The sequence below is a fragment of the Rhopalosiphum padi genome, chromosome 2, assembly GCF_020882245.1.
Source record: "Rhopalosiphum padi isolate XX-2018 chromosome 2, ASM2088224v1, whole genome shotgun sequence".
Taxonomy (NCBI): domain Eukaryota; kingdom Metazoa; phylum Arthropoda; class Insecta; order Hemiptera; family Aphididae; genus Rhopalosiphum; species Rhopalosiphum padi.
Genome location: NC_083598.1, coordinates 84113391 through 84135886, shown reverse-complemented (window position 1 = coordinate 84135886; position 22496 = coordinate 84113391). Strand labels below are relative to the sequence as shown.

The 22496-nt window shown below is 25.9% G+C and overlaps 5 protein-coding genes across 6 annotated transcripts; 2 read left to right on the top strand and 3 right to left on the bottom strand.

The window, feature by feature from the left end:
- Positions 1-314: 314 nt before the first annotated feature.
- Positions 315-6283, bottom strand: LOC132919669 (mutS protein homolog 4-like). The gene is made up of 7 exons (XM_060981441.1): positions 5919-6283; positions 3994-4079; positions 2449-2836; positions 1024-1124; positions 802-950; positions 539-729; positions 315-456 (listed from the first exon to the last, which is right to left on the bottom strand). Exons 2-7 carry the CDS (start codon positions 4058-4060, stop codon positions 324-326), a joined length of 1029 nt encoding a protein of 342 aa, XP_060837424.1. The 5' UTR covers positions 4061-4079; positions 5919-6283; the 3' UTR covers positions 315-323.
- Positions 6284-6318: 35 nt separating this feature from the next.
- LOC132919667 (UDP-N-acetylglucosamine--dolichyl-phosphate N-acetylglucosaminephosphotransferase) lies at positions 6319-8924 on the top strand. The gene is made up of 7 exons (XM_060981439.1): positions 6319-6663; positions 6838-6958; positions 7216-7429; positions 7512-7743; positions 7812-8000; positions 8469-8700; positions 8756-8924. Exons 1-7 carry the CDS (start codon positions 6515-6517, stop codon positions 8819-8821), a joined length of 1203 nt encoding a protein of 400 aa, XP_060837422.1. The 5' UTR covers positions 6319-6514; the 3' UTR covers positions 8822-8924.
- A 446-nt stretch (positions 8925-9370) lies between these two features.
- Positions 9371-12316, top strand: LOC132919666 (actin-like protein 6B). Of its 2 annotated transcripts, XM_060981438.1 has the most exons (6): positions 9572-9678; positions 9736-10039; positions 10126-10517; positions 10587-10838; positions 11508-11687; positions 11760-12316. In XM_060981438.1, the coding sequence occupies exons 2-6, from the start codon at positions 9790-9792 to the stop codon at positions 11973-11975; spliced, it is 1290 nt and encodes a 429-aa protein (XP_060837421.1). In that variant the 5' UTR covers positions 9572-9678; positions 9736-9789; the 3' UTR covers positions 11976-12316. The 2 variants fall into 2 exon arrangements, with proteins under 2 accessions (XP_060837420.1, XP_060837421.1); XM_060981437.1 differs by having other exon boundaries at positions 9371-10039.
- A 266-nt stretch (positions 12317-12582) lies between these two features.
- On the bottom strand, positions 12583-17180 carry LOC132919668 (GATOR1 complex protein NPRL2). Its single transcript, XM_060981440.1, has 9 exons — positions 16937-17180; positions 16623-16714; positions 15294-15450; positions 14897-15026; positions 14368-14501; positions 14183-14280; positions 13953-14083; positions 13718-13887; positions 12583-12866 (listed from the first exon to the last, which is right to left on the bottom strand). Exons 1-9 carry the CDS (start codon positions 17024-17026, stop codon positions 12702-12704), a joined length of 1167 nt encoding a protein of 388 aa, XP_060837423.1. The 5' UTR covers positions 17027-17180; the 3' UTR covers positions 12583-12701.
- A 1968-nt stretch (positions 17181-19148) lies between these two features.
- Positions 19149-22487, bottom strand: LOC132919670 (casein kinase II subunit beta). Its single transcript, XM_060981442.1, has 6 exons — positions 22296-22487; positions 21982-22057; positions 21821-21923; positions 20783-20974; positions 20035-20224; positions 19149-19393 (listed from the first exon to the last, which is right to left on the bottom strand). The coding sequence occupies exons 2-6, from the start codon at positions 22051-22053 to the stop codon at positions 19288-19290; spliced, it is 663 nt and encodes a 220-aa protein (XP_060837425.1). The 5' UTR covers positions 22054-22057; positions 22296-22487; the 3' UTR covers positions 19149-19287.
- Between the last annotated feature and the right edge of the window lie 9 nt (positions 22488-22496).

Below are 22496 nucleotides of genomic sequence, written 5' to 3'. Positions count from 1 at the left end.
TATATCACACAGCATACATATTAAAATCTCATAGCTATTACCCATATTGTAAGCAAAAGAATATAATATTACATATATACACCTGATTAATCAATATTCATTTTTAACCCGAACATTTTTAGTATTTTTAATTTACACTATTTTATAAAATATATTTATTTCATAAAAAAAACGCAATCATTCATTAAATTTTTTCTAAAACTCTATAAGAGGTCAGACTTTTAATCTATATTAATAATGTTAATAAAAATAATAAAATATGTAAAAAATTTGAAACATAAAATCAATCTGATGTCCAAAACCAAAGTCCTTTATTATTTATTTTATTGTTTACCAATAAACATTGATTTTTCAACTCCTTCATACTCTATTTGCAGTGTATTTGAAGAAAACATCACATTATGATTAAACTCAATATGTTTTAATAATGCTGCAGCAGCAGAAACCGCGTAAAATCTAAAAAAATAAATTGGGTTAGATTATTACAATAATTATAAATTAATAATATGTAGACTTGTATTAAAAAAATATTTCTCACTTTGGCAACACCTGTTCTAATGTAGAAGTACATTCTGGTATAATACTATTTCTTAGGTATAGTTTACCTTCATTTTCAGAAAAATGTTTTCGAGAGGCAGTAAGTATAGCACTTAATGGAAAATTACTTTTAATGGTATTGTACAACAATGTACCTTGTATCTGATCCATAAATGTATTTGGGACTAAAATCTTTCAAAAAAAATAAACACAAATAATACTATGTACTTATTTAACTAACTAATTAAAACTTTAAAAAATTACCTCTGCGGGATTTAGAATATTTATTTTATTTATTGTATTCATATATGTTTGAGTATCACTAATTTGGCATAATATCAATACTGGTCTTTTTAAATCAATTGCTGCTAATCCGATTTCACCTTGAGCGGAACCTCTACCTTCAGTTAAAACTGCAAACAGTTTGAAAATATTTTTTATCTTTTAAATATTTTTTTTACTTTTTACAGTAATAACGTGTTTTACCTAATACAACATTGTTAGTCATTTCACTTTTACTGTCAGTTTTTTTTGCAAGTGATGGGTTATGAGATTTGTTTCGCACTACAGATGAAACCGCTGAAACACTAAAAATGATAATAACAACCATTTAAAAAAATAGTTTTCTAAATAATAATAATAATTTATTGTAAAGAAGAAAATTTACAATAAATAATAACGCCCTTAAGGGCAAACAGTACAGATATATAGAGTAAATACAGATAATATAAAGTAAGCAATTTAAACAATAATCTCAATTAAATACATCGTATCATATGAAGAAAGCGTTTTTGAATCAACTATAGATTTTAGTAATAATACCAGTTTGGTAAAGATTCCATATAATTGAACCATATTCAACTAACGAACGAATCAATGAAAAATATAATGTTTTCAAGCAAGTTGGATTTTTAAATTCACTAAAGTTCCGTTTCAAAAAGCCAAACATACGTATTGCTTTATTGCACATGAATGTGACATGTTCATTAAACGTTAAATCAATAGATAGAACTATACCAAAGTCCTTTATATGTGTCCTAATATTTAGCCTATCGTTTCCAATAAAATAATTAAAATTAGGTAATAAATTTATTTGACACCAATTTTTAAATTTCAGTAAGTCATTTTATAATTTATCACAGTCATCGATAGAATTAATTGATAAATATAATTTTAAATCATTAACAAAAAACAGAAATTTACAATTGGTAAATATATGCTGGAGATCATTAATAAATATATTGAATAATATGGGGGATAAATTACTGCCCTGAGGTACTCCTGAAGTGACATCAATTATACTCTATATAGAATTATTTATTTTAACTTGTTGTTTTATTTCTGTGAGGTAAGACTTTAACCATGATAACATTGGATCAGTTACACCCAGTTGTGCAAGTTTCAATAATAATATACTAGTATATTATTATTTTATTATTAAATGCAAATAAACTATATGAAGTAAGCTAATTTTTACTTTTATTCAAATTTTTTTAATAATAATTAATTAGATTAAATTATCCATAAAAATATTATTATAAACGGTTAAGAGCAAAATAAGTTCTCCGATTTTATTTTTATTATATCAATTAAGGAAATTATTTACAAATTTTGAAAAGCAATTTTTAAATATTTCTAAATTACATTACAGAATGTTTGTATACCACTTTTAAGTCGTTACTACATATGAGGGGGCTGCGTGAAGTGAGAGGAGACCCTACCCAATCATATTATTTTTATATCAGACTAAGAAATTATTTCCAAATTCTGAAAACCAATATACATATGCTTGCAAAATAGCTATGTAATTTTTTAATAAATTGGTTTTAGGTTATTGTTACGTAGGTGTCTTAGCGTGCATAGTGAAAAGCAGATATTCCACAATAAAAGATAAATCATATACATCATCACCTGCAGGCTGGTGTCATTTCAAACGAGTTAGGTTTAATAAGTTGACGGGGAGTGCTGTTGATAATAAAATCTTTAAGTTTTCGACTAATGTCGTATTTTGGTACGTAACCAACGTTGTGATCGGCCGCAGTCTTAGGAATGTCAAAACTATCGCTTTGGGTTATTCGTCTAGACGCTGACGACGACGACTGAGTACATTCAATATCCGAAGTTTCTGTAGATGATTTACTATCAGCTACTCCGAGATATCTACCAGGCGTCATTAAATCAGACCTACTCATCGAACGAGAATAAACTACGCTGTTATCGATATTTAAATTTGATGATAGATGATTCGTACTAGTTGTCAATGTTTTTGAACGTGATACGGTATATTGGCCAAATCTTTCTGTTGAAACGAAAACAAAAAATAATTAATATTACTGTTGTTAAGTGTATAAGTATTGCACAATAATAACAAAATTAAAAATTAATAATATATGTATTATGTTTTAGTGCAATAATAGATTCATATAGGGCCATAGGGGCATATATAATATGTATATAATTTATATATAAAAAAGTAATATGCACTTAGTATACAGGTACAAAGAGTAAAAATATCTTCATCAATTTTCAAAATCGTTAATTTTTTGGTTGTTTTTTTAATTCTATTATAGTTATTACTTATTACAAATACGAAAAGCAATATTAAAATATATATCACGTTTAAATGCATGCAAATTATAATTTAACTTTTTAATTTTAATGTATTATCTAGTAATAAAGCTTAATAAACTGTGTAGAATGTAGATTATTACAAATTATTAATTTAGCGAATATAACGATAAATACAACACATTAAAACTATGAAGAATATATTTATACAGTATCGTGTGATGATTTAACCATTACGATATCTCCTGAAATAATGGAGATAATATCATAATTCTGATTTTTAATAAGATTCACATGAATAAGAACTACAAATATTCTATGTTTTAATTTATTTTAATGTATTGGTAAAATATTTAAAATATATTTATTTTTTTTATTTAATTATTTTCAAAAAAAATTGAAGATGGTCATTATGTAGAGTTCATTTTTATGAAAATATTGACGTTTCAACATTTAAATTTCATTAATCTCCTGATTTTTAATATTTTTTCTATTTTCGAGAAGCCGGTCATATACAAGCACGCGGGCCACATGTTTGATACAATGATACCACTGTCGTATTAAATAATTCGTAGTTTTTTTAGAAATTAGAAAGTATATTAAAAATCAGGAGATTAATGAAATTAAAATATTGAAACGTCAATATTTTCAAAAAAATGAACTCTATAAAATGGCTATCTTTAATTTTTTTTTAATAATTAAATAAAAAAATATATTTTTTAACTTTTTTACCAAAACATTAAAATATGAAATATTTATAGTTCTCTTCCCTGAGAATCTTATTAAAACCCAGAATTATGATATCTCTATTATTTCAGGAGGTATCGCAATGCATGGGTAAATCCTCACAGGACACCCAATATATAAGTCATAAGACCTGATATTTACTTATTTGAAAATCATTCTCCGTGGTTTTTCGATGAGTGCCTCTTTTATTCTTATTCACCACATTCATGTTTAATACTTATTTTCACCTGTTAATATATCAAGTATTATTTAGTATACTACATTACTACAGACTATACAGTATTGTAATTTATAAATATTGAACAAGATTATAAGGTCATTTTTCAGTTTTTCTTAGGGGGGGGAAGGAATTTTCATCGGCTTGATATTCTTTTGGTTAAAATAATAGATATGTATTATAATTTATAACAAAGCCAAAAGCTACAATCGCTCAAGTTAGAATAAGGCAATGTTAGAACATTAAAGATTAAACAATTATAGATAGAAGTAAATTGTGCTACCGATCAGCTACCTATAAAAGTGTCGATTTTATAAAAAAAATTTTCTGTGACGAATGATGATTCCTTAAAATGATAATGATTTACAATTATGAGCTATATATGGGTAAATTGGGCAACGGTTTGCTGCAGTGATTGAAGCCGCCTTATTTATAGCAAATATGGTTGGCACTAACAATTTTACCATCCAAAATGCCCAATTTAGTCATTCTACACAAGAAAACCAAAAACGGATTTAAAGTTCTAATGATGCGTAATTCACACATTTTTCCTACTGAAAAGATACAGACTACAGCCAATGAGAGGTCATTTTCAATTTTAAAAGAGTAAATACTTAAGACATCCGTAAACAAATATAAATTTAAGCATACGGAATATAAAAACACAAAATTCTACATCAATCCCGTAAAAATCAAATCTCTGTTTTTAAATTTTCATAATACGATAATATTAAAGTGAGAAATAGCCAATAGGTATTGTGTATACAAAATTACAAACTGGATAAATAAGTTGAGGCCATGAGAACACAATTATTTTAAATACGGTGCACGAAGTCAGAAGTCTCAATCGTTTTACAATCACACCAACACTAACCAACTCAATCATACACGTACCTAAATATAATAGATAGTTTATAGATATCTATTATAATAATATATGTATAGTTAATAACTAATAGGTCATTAGCTACAAGAATTATTTCGAATACTATAAATAGTATATTCGTATATAAATATAATTTGTAGGTAATATAGAACTATTAGAACTATAGAAGGGTCTATATTTTTATTCAAGAAACCCATTTAGATTTCTTTAGTTTCGACAAAGTAGTCATCATGGCTAAATAAAGTAGGTATTTAGCCATGGTAGTCATCAAGCAGACAGTTTAAAGTTTAGTGAATGTTTTATTTATTATTTGATAAGTATACTTTAAGAGAAGATTTTTCTAGATAACATGTACAATATAAGCAAGGGCACCCGCAGAAATATAAACGGGGGGGAGAGAGGCAAAGTCATAAGTACTTAGCCATTTAATATTAGTTACCAAAAAACGGGAGCCATGCCCCTGTCCCCCCCCCGCGTGCGCCCTTGAATACAAGCAATAGCAGTATTTAGCATCATGTTCATATGTATAACAAAACAATACTATATAAACTTTATAAGTACGTAATACAATTATAAAATTATATTAATTATAATATATATATAGCATTTAGTATCTTACATTATATAACTAGTATAGCCACTAAAATATTCCTGTTTAAGTTAAAATTTAAAAATCGAAGAGTACCTTCCATTTTATAATTTTATAAAAAATCTGTTATATTTTTATGACAACGTGTAGAAAATATACATATTTAAAATGTACTAAAATAACTCTGAGTTTGAACTCTTATCATCCCATTTAATATTTAACGATTGAATACATAATATGTGTTGCATATAAACATATAGTTATAATAAGACTCCTTAAATTAGCTTCAATAAATATACTATGCAGACATGCAGTACGCTGTTGACATAAAGATACTTAACAGTTAACTGTAAAACATAAAAAAATATACTTACCTAAAACAACAATAAAATATACTCCGCTTGTCTTAAAACTTGTGAAACTAATAAACCAATATTAAAACAACATTTACAACAAGTTACTAGTAATGAATAATGATTCACTGAATGAGAAACAAATTGTTGTTGTTCTCTATAAACCGTGAAATGTCAAGTGATATGATTGATATGTGAAAAAATAATAAATTCTTTATTAACTTCTAAATTACCGCGAAACTATGTGTTATATTCTTCTCCACGAAAAATCGTATTGTCGTTAGCTATCGAAACATCCATGAACATTTTACAACCGCGATAATTTGATAACATTTTAATATTGATAAAAAATGATTGAATTTATCTTGTTATTTTATTTAAATAAATATAATAATAAGATAATATTAAATTATTATGTTGAATTGTAAATATTTTGATTTTATGAATTATCATAAACAATAATCACAATCTATTTTAAATGAAATTAATTATTAGTTTTATAATTTACACGTAACATGTCATATGACGTGTATTTTGTAATTTTGTAGCTAGGAATGCTAGGATAATGTAAATGTTTAATAAATGTATTTAATTAAATTATAATTTATATTACAAAAATGGAAATTCTTTATTTAATTTGTATCAATGTTATACTTAGTGTATTTGCTTTTTTTTGTACTTATAACATTATACCACATTTAAAATCTATGTTTATTGGTGCCAATTTATACGGAAAAGATTTAAATAAAAAATCTGACAATAAAATGTAAGTTCAAAATATTTTTAATTGTATCTAAATTTGTATTGAATATATTAGGTATTTACTAACATATAATTTGTAACACTTATTTTTACTTGATTTCAATTCTTTATTATTATTAAAATTATTTTTATATATTTTATTGATAATATTTGAATAACTTATGTTATTTTGATTTAGACCGGAAGCTTTTGGTGTAGTGACAGGATGTACATTTCTGATCACCATCTTTCTATTGATACCACTCATATTTGGCCGGCAGATCTTGCAAAATGATACTACTCTATTTCCACACAGTGAAGTAATTTTATTATTTTCTATTTTATTTTAAACAAATATTCTATTATTAGATATTTTAATAACAACAGTTTGGTACTCGGAAATCATTTAAAAATATATTTCAAAATTTTAGGGTTTATTCAGATAATTTTTATAGGTAAGGTGAGATAATATGAATCTTAATCACTTATTCTATATAAATTAAAATATTTAAATGGTATCTTGAAATAATATTTTTAATAACTCAAGGAGTCAGTTGCTTATTTATTTATTTTTCAGTTTGTAGAAATGTTAGCAGCTTTGTTGTCAATTTGCTGTATGCTTCTATTAGGATTTGCAGACGATGTTCTTAACCTTAGATGGCGACATAAACTATTATTACCCACTATTGCTTCTTTACCTTTACTTGTTGTTTATTATATAAACTTCAACTCTACTACAATTATTGTACCTAAACCTTTCAGGGATATTTTTGGAGTATCTGTGAACTTAGGTAAGTCTTACATTTTAAGTTAGATTTATTTGTTGGTAACATTACTTACTTTTTTCAATGTATTATTTTATTATTTCTACAGGTTTACTCTACTATGTGTACATGGGTATGCTAGCTGTATTTTGTACAAACGCTATTAATATATTAGCTGGAATAAATGGTTTGGAAACTGGACAGAGTCTCATTATTGCAATTTCTATTTTAATTTTTAATTTATTTGAACTATCTGGAGATTGTGCTCAAGCACATTTATTTTCATTGCATTTTATAATACCATTTATATCTGTTACTTTTGCTTTGTTAAAATTTAATTGGCAAGTAAACTATTAGTTATTTAAACTATTTCTATAATTCCATAATCAAAAATGTATTGATGTTTCAGGTATCCTTCTGAAGTATTTGTTGGTGATACGTATTGTTATTTTGCTGGTATGACTTTTGCAGTAGTTGGGATTCTTGGTCATTTTAGCAAAACTATGTTATTATTCTTCTTACCACAAATATTCAATTTTTTGTACTCAACACCCCAATTATTCCATTTCATAAACTGTCCAAGGCATCGTATTCCGAGGTATGAAAAGAATAATTATAATATAGGATGCAGCAAAAAAACCTCCCTGGTTGATGAAACTTAAAAAATCAATTCAAGTCAAGTATCAAAAAATATATTTTTTATAAATTGTGCATATAATGCCATTTTGTATCAATTAGTTTTATAAATTATATCACTTCAGTGGCACAACTCATTTTCTAATATACTTTTTGAGCCTCTTTTTAGCAGTTGTTTATAATTGTAACTGTAAGACTCCCAGAAAACATTTCTTATAGAATTCCAATTAAATTATGAGCTGTGTGTCATAAATACTAATAACGGTACCAATAAAGCTTTGTATATAAAAACTACTATAATATTCATATATTCAAACCAAAACTGCTACCTTATCAAACAATGGAGTTTTTTTTTGCAGCACTGCATAATGCACTCATTATAGCATTAGACATCAATTAATAAAACAAATAAAAACTGTATTATGTATAGATTGGACAAATATGGAACACTATCACCAAGTTATGCAGAGTGTAATAATAATAGTATTTCAACCATTGGAAAAATGTGTTTGAAATTATTTTCAATTTTTAAAATTATTCATATTGAAGAGAAATCAGATGGAAACATTAAATGTAATAATCTAACACTTATCAATCTATGTCTACTTAAAATAGGACCGACTAATGAGAAAACATTGACTATAATATTGTTAATCATACAAGTAAGTTTTGATATAATAATGCTATACACGTTTGTTATAATTTTTTTTTTTTCAGTTTGTTTGCAGTTTATTTGCATTTATTATACGTTACCCATTGGCATCATTATTTTATGATGTGTAATCAGCTGTTAACAATATATTTTCCTGTATAAACCATCAAAATTGAGTTTTAAAATATTTTTGTAAACATGAACAAAATAATAAAAATAAATTGTTACCATTTATTTATTATAAGAAAACGTGATTTAATTATAAAATATTCCTATGATTAAACAATTATAATTGTTATATTTATTCAAAGTTAAATTGGCTCGGTAAGTCACTATATGTTTGTTTGATCAGTTAAAGGTAACAATAATTAATTCATACTAATGTACTACCTTCAAATAATTATGATAATTGTGTTATGTTAACTTTGCAGTATGTCATTTATTAATGAAAGCGTATTAAATCTTTTATAAAAGAATTTTTAACTAATTCTTGTAGAGTTTTTACTTTTCTTTTTTTTGTATATTGTACGCAAAACCCGACTATCACAATTAGATACAATTTATTTAGGTCTATGACTGCACATATATTTGTATTTATACTGTAGGATCAATTTCATGTAGACATTATCATATCCTAATTAAAAATGTTGTCACTAAATTTGTCTTATGAGCACCGAGCGGCGGCCGGCGAACACGATTTGAGATACATTTTTGAACCTTCGGTAAATCGTTATCATAAGATACATAATATCCCGCTAAAACATTTAAAAAAATACTTGAATGATAATAAACCAGTGAGGTTGTTGCACTCAAATCAATTCTATCTCGTACTTCACATTTGGTTACACTGCGAAGTATAAACAAACCCGGCGTCTCGTATCTAAGTGTCATACTACTGGCTTCTGTCCTATCACATCATCGATGATGATCATTAATATAAGTATTTAGTATTTATTATTTTGCTCAATTTTTCTTAATTCTTAACACGGTATGAGACTTCATTGTTTTAATTCAAATTCAGTATAACATACTTATATTTTTATAGAAATCATTTATTATTGAAAATTGGTGTAGCACAACATTCATATCAAAATTAAACATGAATAGTGGCATGCTATATGGTGGAGATGAAATCGGGGCTTTGGTGTTCGACTTGGGGTCACAATCGTTTCGTATCGGTTATGCCCAAGAAGATACACCAAAAGCAGAAATACCAGCAGTGGTTGGTGTCTCGAGCGATGGTACAGCAGACACTAGTATGTTAGAACCTGGTGCTAAACAAGGCAATCGCATCAACGAAAACACCAAACATTTCATCGACGTTAACTCATTGTGTGTCCCTCGGAAAGGTACTTGACGATAATACCTATAAATACCTTCAGCTAATAAATTATAAACACCTTTTATTTCTTTATCAAATATATGATCTTATTAGGTATGGAAGTTGTAAGCTATATGAAAGATGGTATGATCGAAGATTGGGATTTGTTTGAGAAAATATTGGATTACTCTTACTCCAAGTGCTTACAAACAGAATCGCAATATCATCCAGTATTATTTACTGAGTCTCCGTTAAACATAAGATCTAAAAGAGAAAAGTTGGTCGAATTAATGTTTGAAAAGTATAATGTGCCAGCTACTTTTTTGGGCAAAAATGCTGTATTAGCTGCATTCTCTTGTGGCCGCTCTACTGGTATTGTGGTAGACAGCGGAGCAACACATACTTCTGCAATCCCTGTACATGATGGTTATGTAATACCTAGTGCTATTGTCAAATCTCCATTAGGTGGAGACTTCATTAGTATGCAATGTAGACAGTTCCTAAAAGTAAGTATATTATTTAACTAAGTATTTCTTTAGTCTTTTTTAATTATTTTTTTATTTCCTCTTTTATAGGAGAATGAAATTGAAGTGGTTCCACATTATATGGTAGCACAAAAAGAACAGGTAAAAGAAAAAGAAAAGCCAATATGGACAAAGAAAAATTCACTCCCCGAAGTAACAACTTCTTGGCATAATTATATGTGTAAAGCAGTTATTCAAGACTTGAAGCATTCTATACTGCAAGTATCTGAAGGTCCATATGATGAGAGAATAATATCAGCTCTACCGACTTCTCATTTTGAGTTTCCTAATGGCTATAATCAAGTAATAATTTAAATGTTAATTAGTAAAACTTAGAAATTGACATCTTTTTCTAGCTATTTTGATCTTAAACTTCTTAAGTGATTGAAGATACCACAGTTGTGTTAAATATAAAAAAATAAATAAAATTTCACATGTCTTCTCAAAACACTACAGCTACTATAGCTTACATTTATTAATTTACTTTATTGGGTTTATTTATTTTAATTAGTTAACGCCAGACAGCAATTACACAGTTTAATAATATTAACAAGTTTTTTTTTTATATAATTAATAAAAGTGATTTTACGATAGTTTTTTAATATTTCAGTATTATGTATTTACATAATATGCTGTTCAAGTGGTATATAAGCAATCACTGTTAAAAATGTTCAATTTTGTGTGACTTAATGTATTTAAAAAAAAGTTAAATAATAAATGGTTTGAAAATACTTAGCATAAAAATAAAGCATTTTAGAGGATATTGGTTAATCTTAAAAATTAAATTAAATGACATTTTTATATAATAATTTTTAATTTCATGTTCTGAAGCAGAATATTTTTTATAGTATTTCAATACAAAAAATTGAAATTTGGACGAGTAGTTTATAAGTTTTAACTGTTTTAAGTATTTAAAATTTAGATATCTTCAACTAAAAGAGTGGCACCTAATATTTTGCATTTTATTTTTAGGAATTTGGCAATGAAAGATTCAAAATACCAGAAGCTTTATTTGATCCGAGTGCTAGTATGGGTGGTTCCATGTTGGGTGTGAGTCATATTGTTACCACAAGTGTTGGAATGTGTGATGTGGATGTAAGGCCAGCCTTATACAACAATGTTATTGTCACTGGTGGAAATTCGTTTTTACAAGTAAATTATTGAATTGTGTATTAAATTGGAACACATAATGTTTATTAATTTTTGGCATTTATAAATTCAAAGGGTTTCCCAGAAAGATTAAACAGAGATCTTTCCGCTCGTATACCAGCTAGTATGAGATTAAAATTGATTGCACCTAATGGATCCACTGAAAGAAGATTTGGTGCCTGGATTGGTGGTTCAATATTAGCATCAATTGGAACTTTCCAACAAATGTGGATTAGTCATCAAGAATTTAAAGAAGGAGGTAAAAGTCAAATTGATCGCAAGTGTCCATAGTAAATTATTACTTATTATTTTATATTATATAAATTTTATACATTAACTTATACTTTTGTAGTATGTATTTTATACTTTTTTTTTATATATAACACTGGATGTCTTGTTTGACAATTACAATATTAAGATAAACAAATATAATCTAAATTTAATGTTTATATCCAAAGTCCTCATCCTGTATGTAAAAAAAAAGGACAAGCTGTAATATTTTTTTCTTTCTGTTTATTACATGTGTATATATGTACAATATATATAAAATATATGTTTAAAATCAAAGTTGTTACATCATAGATGTCCAATTTCCATGATAATAAATAAATAAAAAAATTTCATTTATTAGACTTGCATCGACTTTTGTTAACTAATAATATGTTTTGTTTTCAGTCTTAGCACTACCTATAGTTTTTATAGATAATTTTTTTCATAAATTAGATTACAATATTTTCTCTTTAATTTTTACTTAAATTGTATGCATTGAATTTATTAAATTGTAGGACAGCCAATAGATACAAAATTAAGTCTCTAATTTATGTTCTTGATAATAATATTATGTTTTAGACATCATTATATAAATATATTTAATAGATATAAACGTAAAAAAAAATTGAAATTAATTTTTTTTATTTTTATTTACATTTAATTCCATTTACCATAAAAATTACTTTTTGTTAAATTACAATTTACATTATTGAATATTTTTTTATTCAACATAACAACAGTTTCTAGCTATTTCCAAACTGATACTATTCTTATATCCCTTTCAATTTCTTCATCCAATTGATATACATCTGAATTTGTAAAACAGCTAATTATATTGAGCGAATTTAGGCCATTGTAGTAGTTCCCCATAAATGTTTTATCTACATCTTTTTCTTTTAATACCACAGGATACTAAAACAAAGTAAATTTGTTAAGAAAAATTAATTATTACATATAAAAAGAAATTCCATACACATCAGGCGCAAACGCAGGAAAAAATTTCGGAGGGGAGGAGTGAAAAAATGTACATTAATACGTATCATATTATTCATTTGTAAGTCAGGTAATTTATTATTTGTTCTTGATATTTTGGAGGGGGTTTAAACCCCCCCCCCCACCCCTGCGTTCGTGCCTGATACACATATTTTAAGACTGCCTTAATACTTTATTTTAAAAGAGTTACAAAGAAAATAAATATATTAATCAATGAAGATAAACAATTTTTAAAACACAATGTGTTATTCTATAATAGTACATCAAATTAAATTTAATACAGCAATTTGAAACTGAAAATAAATAAAATACATCTTTTGCATATGTTATTTGTTCCAGAACAAATATAATGCTGTATTTTTTGTGTCAGGGAAAAATTCTCAAATGGGTGGAATATATTTTTGTATTTTAACATACTGTGATGTTATAAAACAATTAGTTGATCTTGAACTTCAGGAACAAATACATTCCATTTACTCCAGAAAGAATGAGTCATATTATTAAAGGTAAAATATGAATTGATCAAACCACCAGAATAAAAATCAACATATCAAGCACACAAAATCAGCTAAAGATAAACCATAATATAATAAATCTATAAGTTAATAAGTAAGATTTGAAAAAAAAAAATTATGAACTAATGAAATAAATTAAAAATTAAAAGTTGATCTTATTATATAACAGTAACTTAAAAATATGTTAATCAAGTTAAAATTAATTTTTTATGATATCTTAAATAAAATGTTTAATAACCTAGGTATATAATTTACCTTTCTCAACTGGCGAATGTAGCCGTTAGCAAGACCATAGAGTACTAAATTTCTTTCATCAATATTTATTGAAACTGGATTAAACCTTAAACAGACATCAATAAATCGTGATCCTTGCCTCATTGCAGAAAACATAGTGAATATGTCCTTAAATGTTGCTTTTGGTCCACCTACAGAGTGAGTAATGGCTATTAGCATACATTTTTTTTCAAATAAAAATTTTAAGTTTGCAAACCTGGTCGTGATATAGCACTAATTGCTTCATCATAGCGACTTTTATTCCTTGCAAGTTGTCCAATTTTAGTAGTACATACGTACATGTTACTATAACGGAATAAGTCTACTAATGAAACGGCATTACAATAACTAGAAAAAAAAAAAAAAATACAAAATATAACAAACTATCTTAGTAAATTGTATCAACTGAACAATAGTTATGTGTTTAAATAAAACTAAATAAATTACACTAGATTTTGAATACAAGCAGCAACCACTTCAATATCCAATTTAGAAAGTTTAGAAATTTTAGATACATGGTTTACTCCATCAATAAATGGGGCAACCTGAAAACCACAAGGATTTATTATATTTAATAACATAGGTTATTATTACAGCAATACTATAAATTGAAAAGTGAAGAATACACTCACTTGTCTGGTTGTTAAATCCCACTTTTCATCTAAAAAATCTATTTCAGATACTAATAATGGAACATCGAAATCCAATGGAGTAGGTGGATTACGTGAAACTTCAATAACATTTAAATAGATAATTGACTGCCGTGCTACGAAAATCATAATTATTAATATTAAGAATATTTCATGTTTATATATATAAATATAATTAAACTCCTAAGCATACATAAAATAGTTAAGGTTCTATACTCTGTTCAAAATGAGATTGTGACTCGGCAGCCAACTTATTGGCATGGGTGTGGCTTTACTACACAGTAGGCGTACGGATAGTTGACTTGATGGGGTTGACATACGGGTGTTGTCTGATCCCCGCTCGGCAAAAACTGGTCACCTCTGAATCACGATGTCATTTTGAACAAAGTATATATGTATATGAATTTTTTTTTTGGTTATATTTAATATATGAAGTGAAAAAAAACAAACCAAACAAACTGCCTAAGATAAAACTAAAAATGTATTAATTTATTTTATAATATTTTATTACCTATTAATGTACATCTTTTGTACAAGTTCAAATCTTCCATTACTTGACTCATCAGACGCAATAATTCTTCTTGAGACTTTTCTGATTGATCACTTTTAGAAAGAAAATTATCTTCTATTTCTAAGTTTAACTGCAGAACATTGTAAAAATTAATATTTAGTTTTCATTATTACAAACTCTATATTAAGAACCAGCACAAATGAATAATGAATTTATAGTTAGGGAAAGTATATCAAAAGTAAATTTAGTCTTTTCAACAATTTGCTAACAACTCAATAACAAGAATACTAATTTTCTTTACTAGAATCTTAATGATATGACTGAGGGCTAAGGGGTAAACAAATGTCACTGATCTCATTTGCTAGCCCTGAATAAAATAAAAAATAAAAGCACATACCAAAAACGTAGATAATTTTTTTACAATGGGTTCATAATGTAATGTATGAGAATTATGATCGCAAACAAAACACAAATTAAAATAGTATGCATTACGAAGATATTTTTGATCATTAATTTGTATTGGATAACCCAAAATTTTGTTGTCCCTTGTTGTTCTAAAACAAATTAGAAATACTCAGTGTTTTAAAAATGGTAAACTATCATAATGTCGCAGTAAAAATGTTGTTGTACAGCTGATATTCAAAATGATTGGCTATTCGATACTGGATTATACTCAACCCTATTTTTCATATAATAATGAATTTGTAAGTTTCAATTTTTGAAATTTTAAAATATAATTAAAGGCCATATTATATAGTTCTTGAGATTGTTTAAACAACTTAAGGAGTTATCTGTATGGAAGTGAACTTTTGTTCTTCAAATGATTTCTTTAAACAGAAAATTATTAAACAGATAATTTTTTGGAAAATGTTGACATATCAAAATCAAAATTTGAAGTATTTTTTAGCTTTTTAACTTTGTTTACGAAGGACAATATATCCATGATAATGGGCGTGAAATATATGGGTTATAACTAGTAATTTTTATTAATCTATTAATATTTATAATTTATTAAAATTGGACAAGTAAAATAAATAGTAGATCTGATATTACATCTATTTTATGTTTTTTAAAACCATTCTTAAAGATTATAATCCTTAGTATAAACATTTAATAACTAAAAAGTAATCATTAGATTTTGAATTAAGTACATCAAAAATTTAAGTTAAAAAAAATTATAACTAAGTAAGTAAGTTATAGTAATAAAGGGGGTTTTCATTTGAGAAACAGAAGTTTATATTGCACAGAACACTCTTAAAGTAGTATAAAAATATTATTTTTTTTAGGATATTTTTAAATTCCAACATCAGAATTTGAATAAATTCATAACAAATCAGGAGTTAGCACGCTCAGTGAATCACCCTGATTAATTTTTAATTAATATTTTTTACATAACCATTAGAATTTCATTTCAGTTCAATTTCAGAACCTTTGTATATTTTTATTGATTCCAAACTGGCAGTTTTTTATTTTGAAACTAAGCTTTCTTCTTTCTTTAAGACATAAGTAAAAACACAGATAGATAGATGATGAGATACCAAGAATTCAATACACTATTAATATAATTATGCTAATCCTCTATTTAATTTTGAGAAGTTGAAGTTTTATCTCATTATATTATTTTTATACTTTCAAAAATATTTATTACCAATACATTTTTTCTACAACATTACGACATTATGGAACCTTTAAAAACAATTAAAATATATGTCAATACAATACTTACATTGTAATTATAAATTTTTGAAGTTGACCTTTTGGTATCATATATACACTAACTGTCTCAAACGTATCCTTGCTCAAAAAATCCTTTGGAACCTATCAGCCAACATATATATAATAAATATTTTTATAAGGAATTATTTAAAAGTCATGAAAATAGTAACATATAAATAGTAATTTAAGTACTACATTTTATTACAATCAACTACATTAAGCTATAATGTTGGTAAAATTCTAACAAAAATACTCAATTCATGGAAATTTAGAAATATCATTATTTTGAAATCATTGATGAATAAAATATTGGGAAACATTTACCTGACACAAAATCTTTGGTCCAGCGGTGTGATGGAAATGGCAAACAAATATACATTTTATGGGATTATCGTAGGGATCTAATGGTTCCATTTTTGTTAAATAATAAGTTAAGATATATCTAAAAATATATATACAATATTATATATTACTCTCTGATAATAAAATAATATAAAGGTAATAAATTAGCTGTAAAGATATTTAAAAACCGTTTAAAAAAATCTATTATTGTTAAAAAAAATAACTCAAAATATTAACGATGATAACACAACGTGCGAATTTGATAACGATTGATACACACCGCGATTTAAGATAGTACACTATCTTGAACCGCGATACACAGTGTAGATACGTATATATCCGTCATACACTATGTAGGGGTTATTTCGAAAATTATATTATTATAGTACCTACTAACTTCTAAAGACCTAGAGCACGGAATAAATTAAATTAAATCTATTCTACATAGAGTACAATTGTATAGACTACAGAGTTAAGTTATAGTAATCTAGAGCCTAGTCGCCTAGAAGCTAGAGGTTATCAATTGTATTCTGAACCAGACATTACTCAGACTTCCATGTACCTAATGGACAAAGGCTAATAGGTACATTTTATTTTAAAAGTCTGTGAAAGTGTGAATTAAATAGACATTTCAATAATGCAGGCTTAATAATCACTGCAAATGACCGATTATGGTTTAAAATTTAAGACTAATGCAACCATGTGCCCATGGATAATACAATAAGCATTATGTATCATCTGTGCAATACGCATATACCCACCCATGACTAAATACTAGTATTCACTTTTGGATTAACCAATTAAGATATGTCAATAATGAAACAGTTGAAAGTGTGAACTACAAGTCTACACTAATTATTCATAGCTTGAAATACTTGAATAATCATGATCTTTTAAAATTCAAGACCACCACAATGTCTCAACTTTATCATATTAACTATTCTGTCTGTATTAATATAAAAAAAAATTGTTACCTACAATGTTTTATATATTGAAATCGATATACATATTAGTTATATAGGAAAATTGTACTCAATAATATTCTATTCTATTTCGGGATTAATAATACTGGGACTGGAAGCTGCTTCTTGCAATTTTCAACTTTCAAAATGTAAACTGATAATTGCTAAATCCGCCTTGACAATATTACTACTTGGTACAATGGACTTAAGGCAATACCCCTCAACCCACTACAAAAAAAAAAAAAAAAAATGAAAATACCACATCATTTTCTCCATGTTAACAAGACTTCTCTGTGTAAATTTGAGTGTATTGATATGTATTGATTTAAAATTGAACATTCTACAAACAATTAACTCAAAGTTTTGTTAGTTTCCTAACTAACCTAACCTCTTATTATTGGACATAATAATGATTAGATTAATTGATAATTTCTAGATTGAATCTTTTAATTATTTTGGTAAGCTAAATTTATTATAAATTTAATATTTATATAATATAAAAATTAAAAAACTAATGTTATTGCACTCAAAGATAATTCTAAGCCTATTGTTTTAATATGCCCTATTATTGATATATTCATTAATATTCAGAATTGAGACTTCTATTAAATACTAAGTACTTACCAAGAAAATTTAAAATAATATTACATTTTTTGTAGAAAATTATAAAGTACTATCCTTAAATCAAATAAACACTATGTTTTAACCGAAATAATAAGATATATTAAAAATGTTATACATAAAAAAAATTGCTATTAATGAAATTATATGTACATACTAATTATTACTTTTAATACATTTTCATTTAAAATTTTTCACAATAGCACATTTTATATTTACTGATGCAGGCTAGATGGTTTTATTATTATAGAGATATTTACCATGATAAACTTATACAATAATTTTACTGGAATAAATACTTCAAATACTGCAAAAGGACTTTAACTCGTTCACTGTTCACTTGTACCAAGATTCATCCAAATTTACTGAATTTTCTTTTGGCACAAAACTATAGAATTTTATTTACTGCTGACAGAATTGAAAAGAAATATAGAAAAAAAGCTGCATATTGTTTTAAAATTATATACGAAAGAATATAATTTTAAAATGCCAAAATAACCAGATGTCCTAACTTCTAATAACAATTTGGATTGTTATCTAACATAAGTACACAATATGAACTGGAATTGCAAAAAGAAATTACTATATACAATTGTGATGAACAAATTACATAAATGTATAAATATAATTTATTAATATAATGTACAGCCGACAGCTGGTGAAAATTGTAACTGAAATTATCTTTTGTTTTTGTTAATCTAGTAATGTTTAAGAATAATAAAAATGTGGATAAACTCCATTAATAATATTTTAACGTTTTCCATTAAAGCTGGTCAGTCTGAGTGGTGTTTTGACATTAGCTGCTGCTTGCTGTTGTATTTGATAAGCCAGGCCATGTATCTTAAAACCATAAAGTCTAGAAAACAATAAATAAATTATTATTATTATTTTACTTAAATTAACCAGAACACTATTGCTGAGTTGCATAATCACTAATAAATTCTATAATGCATGCTTTATTTATAGTAGACCAAGCTGGAAATACATTGTATAAACAATGAAGAGATAAAAAAATACATATTTCTAACCTTTTATACAGATTTAATATTTTGTAAAAACAATTTAAATACTTTATCCATTTATTTTAATTATTTACAAATTTAAATATTTCTGCAACTGAGAAATTGCTTTGCTGTGTTAGTTTTGACAAAATTCAATAAAGGCAGTTGTTCTAATAATAAGCTCCTGGGAGCCACTACTAAGTCATTTTTAAATGAGATAGACCATAGGAATTATTCTTAACTTACATTAAAAATTGACTATTGGGTTATACTAAACTGAAAAATGCATTCAGAAATTCAATGAAATTGATTGATGAATATTTGTAATATTGTAATACATTATAACACATTATACTACATTAAAACTTAAGTAGTTTAATTATAATATTTATGGTGTTTATACAAATGTTGTAAGAAATATATTATCCATCACGTTGAAGATATAGTCCCTATAAACATTTTTGAATAAAAATTAAATTATAGTTTTCACACATACCTAGGCACAAATTGATTGCTAGGCCTTGGCGGTCTGTATTCTGGATGTACCATAAACAACATATGTGGAAAACCTGTACCAAAATAAGCGCCATCAGTGTGATGATGACGAGATGATTTTGGTGTATACACATCCATACATTTAGGACAGTAAAGTTTAACCATTGCTTCTCCTGGAACATCTGATAAACCTGAACAAATATATTTTTAAATGTATTATAACAGTAGAACACTAATTATCCAAAAAAAGTTTAATTTTAATTGTCATTAAACAATTTTAAGAAAAAAAACATATTAATATACATATGTTATGGTATTAAAATAATACATAGAATGTGCAATTGTTTAATTAAGAATTAAATATAAACATCCTAATCCAATTAATTCAGATAATACAAAATATTTCAATAAAATTAAATTATGTATAAAATTCATTAATAAAAACTATTATACAACAGAATATGACTAGTTTGTATTCCTTGTATAATAACTCCAAATATTATTTGATAATTAATTAACTATATTTAATATTTTTACAGGTACCTACTTTTTATAAAACTAAAGAGATATACTTTAACTCTTAAATAATAATTATAGATAGATACTTAAGATCATATATTTATTTAGACATTGAATTAACCACAACTCCAAAGATTATGGATCTCTTTTGATTTAAACACCAGATTATTAACATATTCATATTTAAAATAATATGGAGGTGTATAATATTTAAATTAATTAATATTTACCTATTGGGAGCATTGGTGAATTTTCACAATATACTCGCGGGCAGTGTCCAAAGTCACCAGTTTGATATTTCTCAATCATTTGAGCAATACCACGGTTTGTCAAAATGTAACGGGCATGTATCAAACCATATAACATCTCAGCAGCCTGTTCAATTAAGTCTGAATGATTTGGATTGTCATCCAAGTCATCATCTAAACATTAAACATTTATTTTAATTAAAATAAGAAGAAAAGTATTATATAATTTTTAATGACATAATATTTCAATATTAATGTTTAAACAAGTTATTTTAAAACACATTATCGGCAATGTTTTTATGATTTTTAATGGTTATTAAAGAGCACTAAAATTATGAATTAAAATTACCAAAAATTGTGAAATTGTAACACAACATAACAAAACCTAAACAAATTAAAAATTAACTATCTGTACTTATGCTAAGTTGTATAATGTATAAAAAAAGGTATTAAGGTATTAATTAAATAATTTACCAAAATTAAATGAAAAAAATATGGGCCATTAAATGATGTTGAAGGAACTATAAGTTATTGATTCATTAAATTTATAATGGTTGTCTATACAACCAGGCATCAATATTGAATATTATATTTTGAATAATTTATTGTATTCAATTCAAATAATAATATAGAATAGAATTATATCACATTTTTAAAAAAGGTTATGAGTGGAGCAAAGAATGTAATGGTTTTGTAGTTTGTACTTTAAAGACAATCATCAAGTTTTTGAGAATTTATGAGAATAAATGCTAAATCTTATACTTTAAGTATTACACTATTACTTTTACTAAAAAATAGGAACTAGTTGACATTTGTTTAATTGTAATAATAATCTAGTTATTTAATAGAAGTATTTATATTCACATATAAAATAGATATTTGTGTAATTCAGATAATATATTAAAAAAACAGATTTCTTATACATGTATATAATTAGACGTTATGTTAGAGACCAGATTTCAGACTATTGTGTAAATGTGTTAAATTAACTGAAAATTCCAAATATTAAAATATACAAACCAGGTTCAAGATCCAAAATCATATCCAAAGCTTGCCTATAATGAGGCACTTGTTCATTGAGTCCTGTCAAATTGAATTTGTCTTGAATGTAATCTTCATCGACCTAGTAGAAAATCACAATAAATATGGGTTTACGGTAATATTTAAAAAAAAATATTTACCTCGCAGAAAAACTCATTTCCTCTTAATCCACAGAACCATGAGATCCAAGAAACTTCTTCGGAACTGCTCATCCTCCTGTCATAAAATTTAATTTCAAATACACTACATATATAAGTATACATATGAAATACCAAACTAGAATTTATGATCAAAATGACACAAGGTTTTATACCTTACAAGTATAAATGTAATACTGATAATGCATTTTAGGAAAGAACTAACATATTATAATACATCATTAAACGATAGGTTTCAAAACAATTTATAACATGTAGGTATAAAATATATGATAAAGTTTAACCAAATGACTTACCTTCTTTTACTTGGGCTAGCCACGCTTTTATGTTGGACACAATTTCTAAAATGTTTGATGGATATTTTTTATAAAATATATATTATATTAAATACTAATTTGACTTAGACCTATAGATTGTTACTGCCTACTAAGTAATGGAAAATACCAAATGGAATAATGGAAATGCAAAATGGATAAGAAATTTGGTGTGGAAAAGAA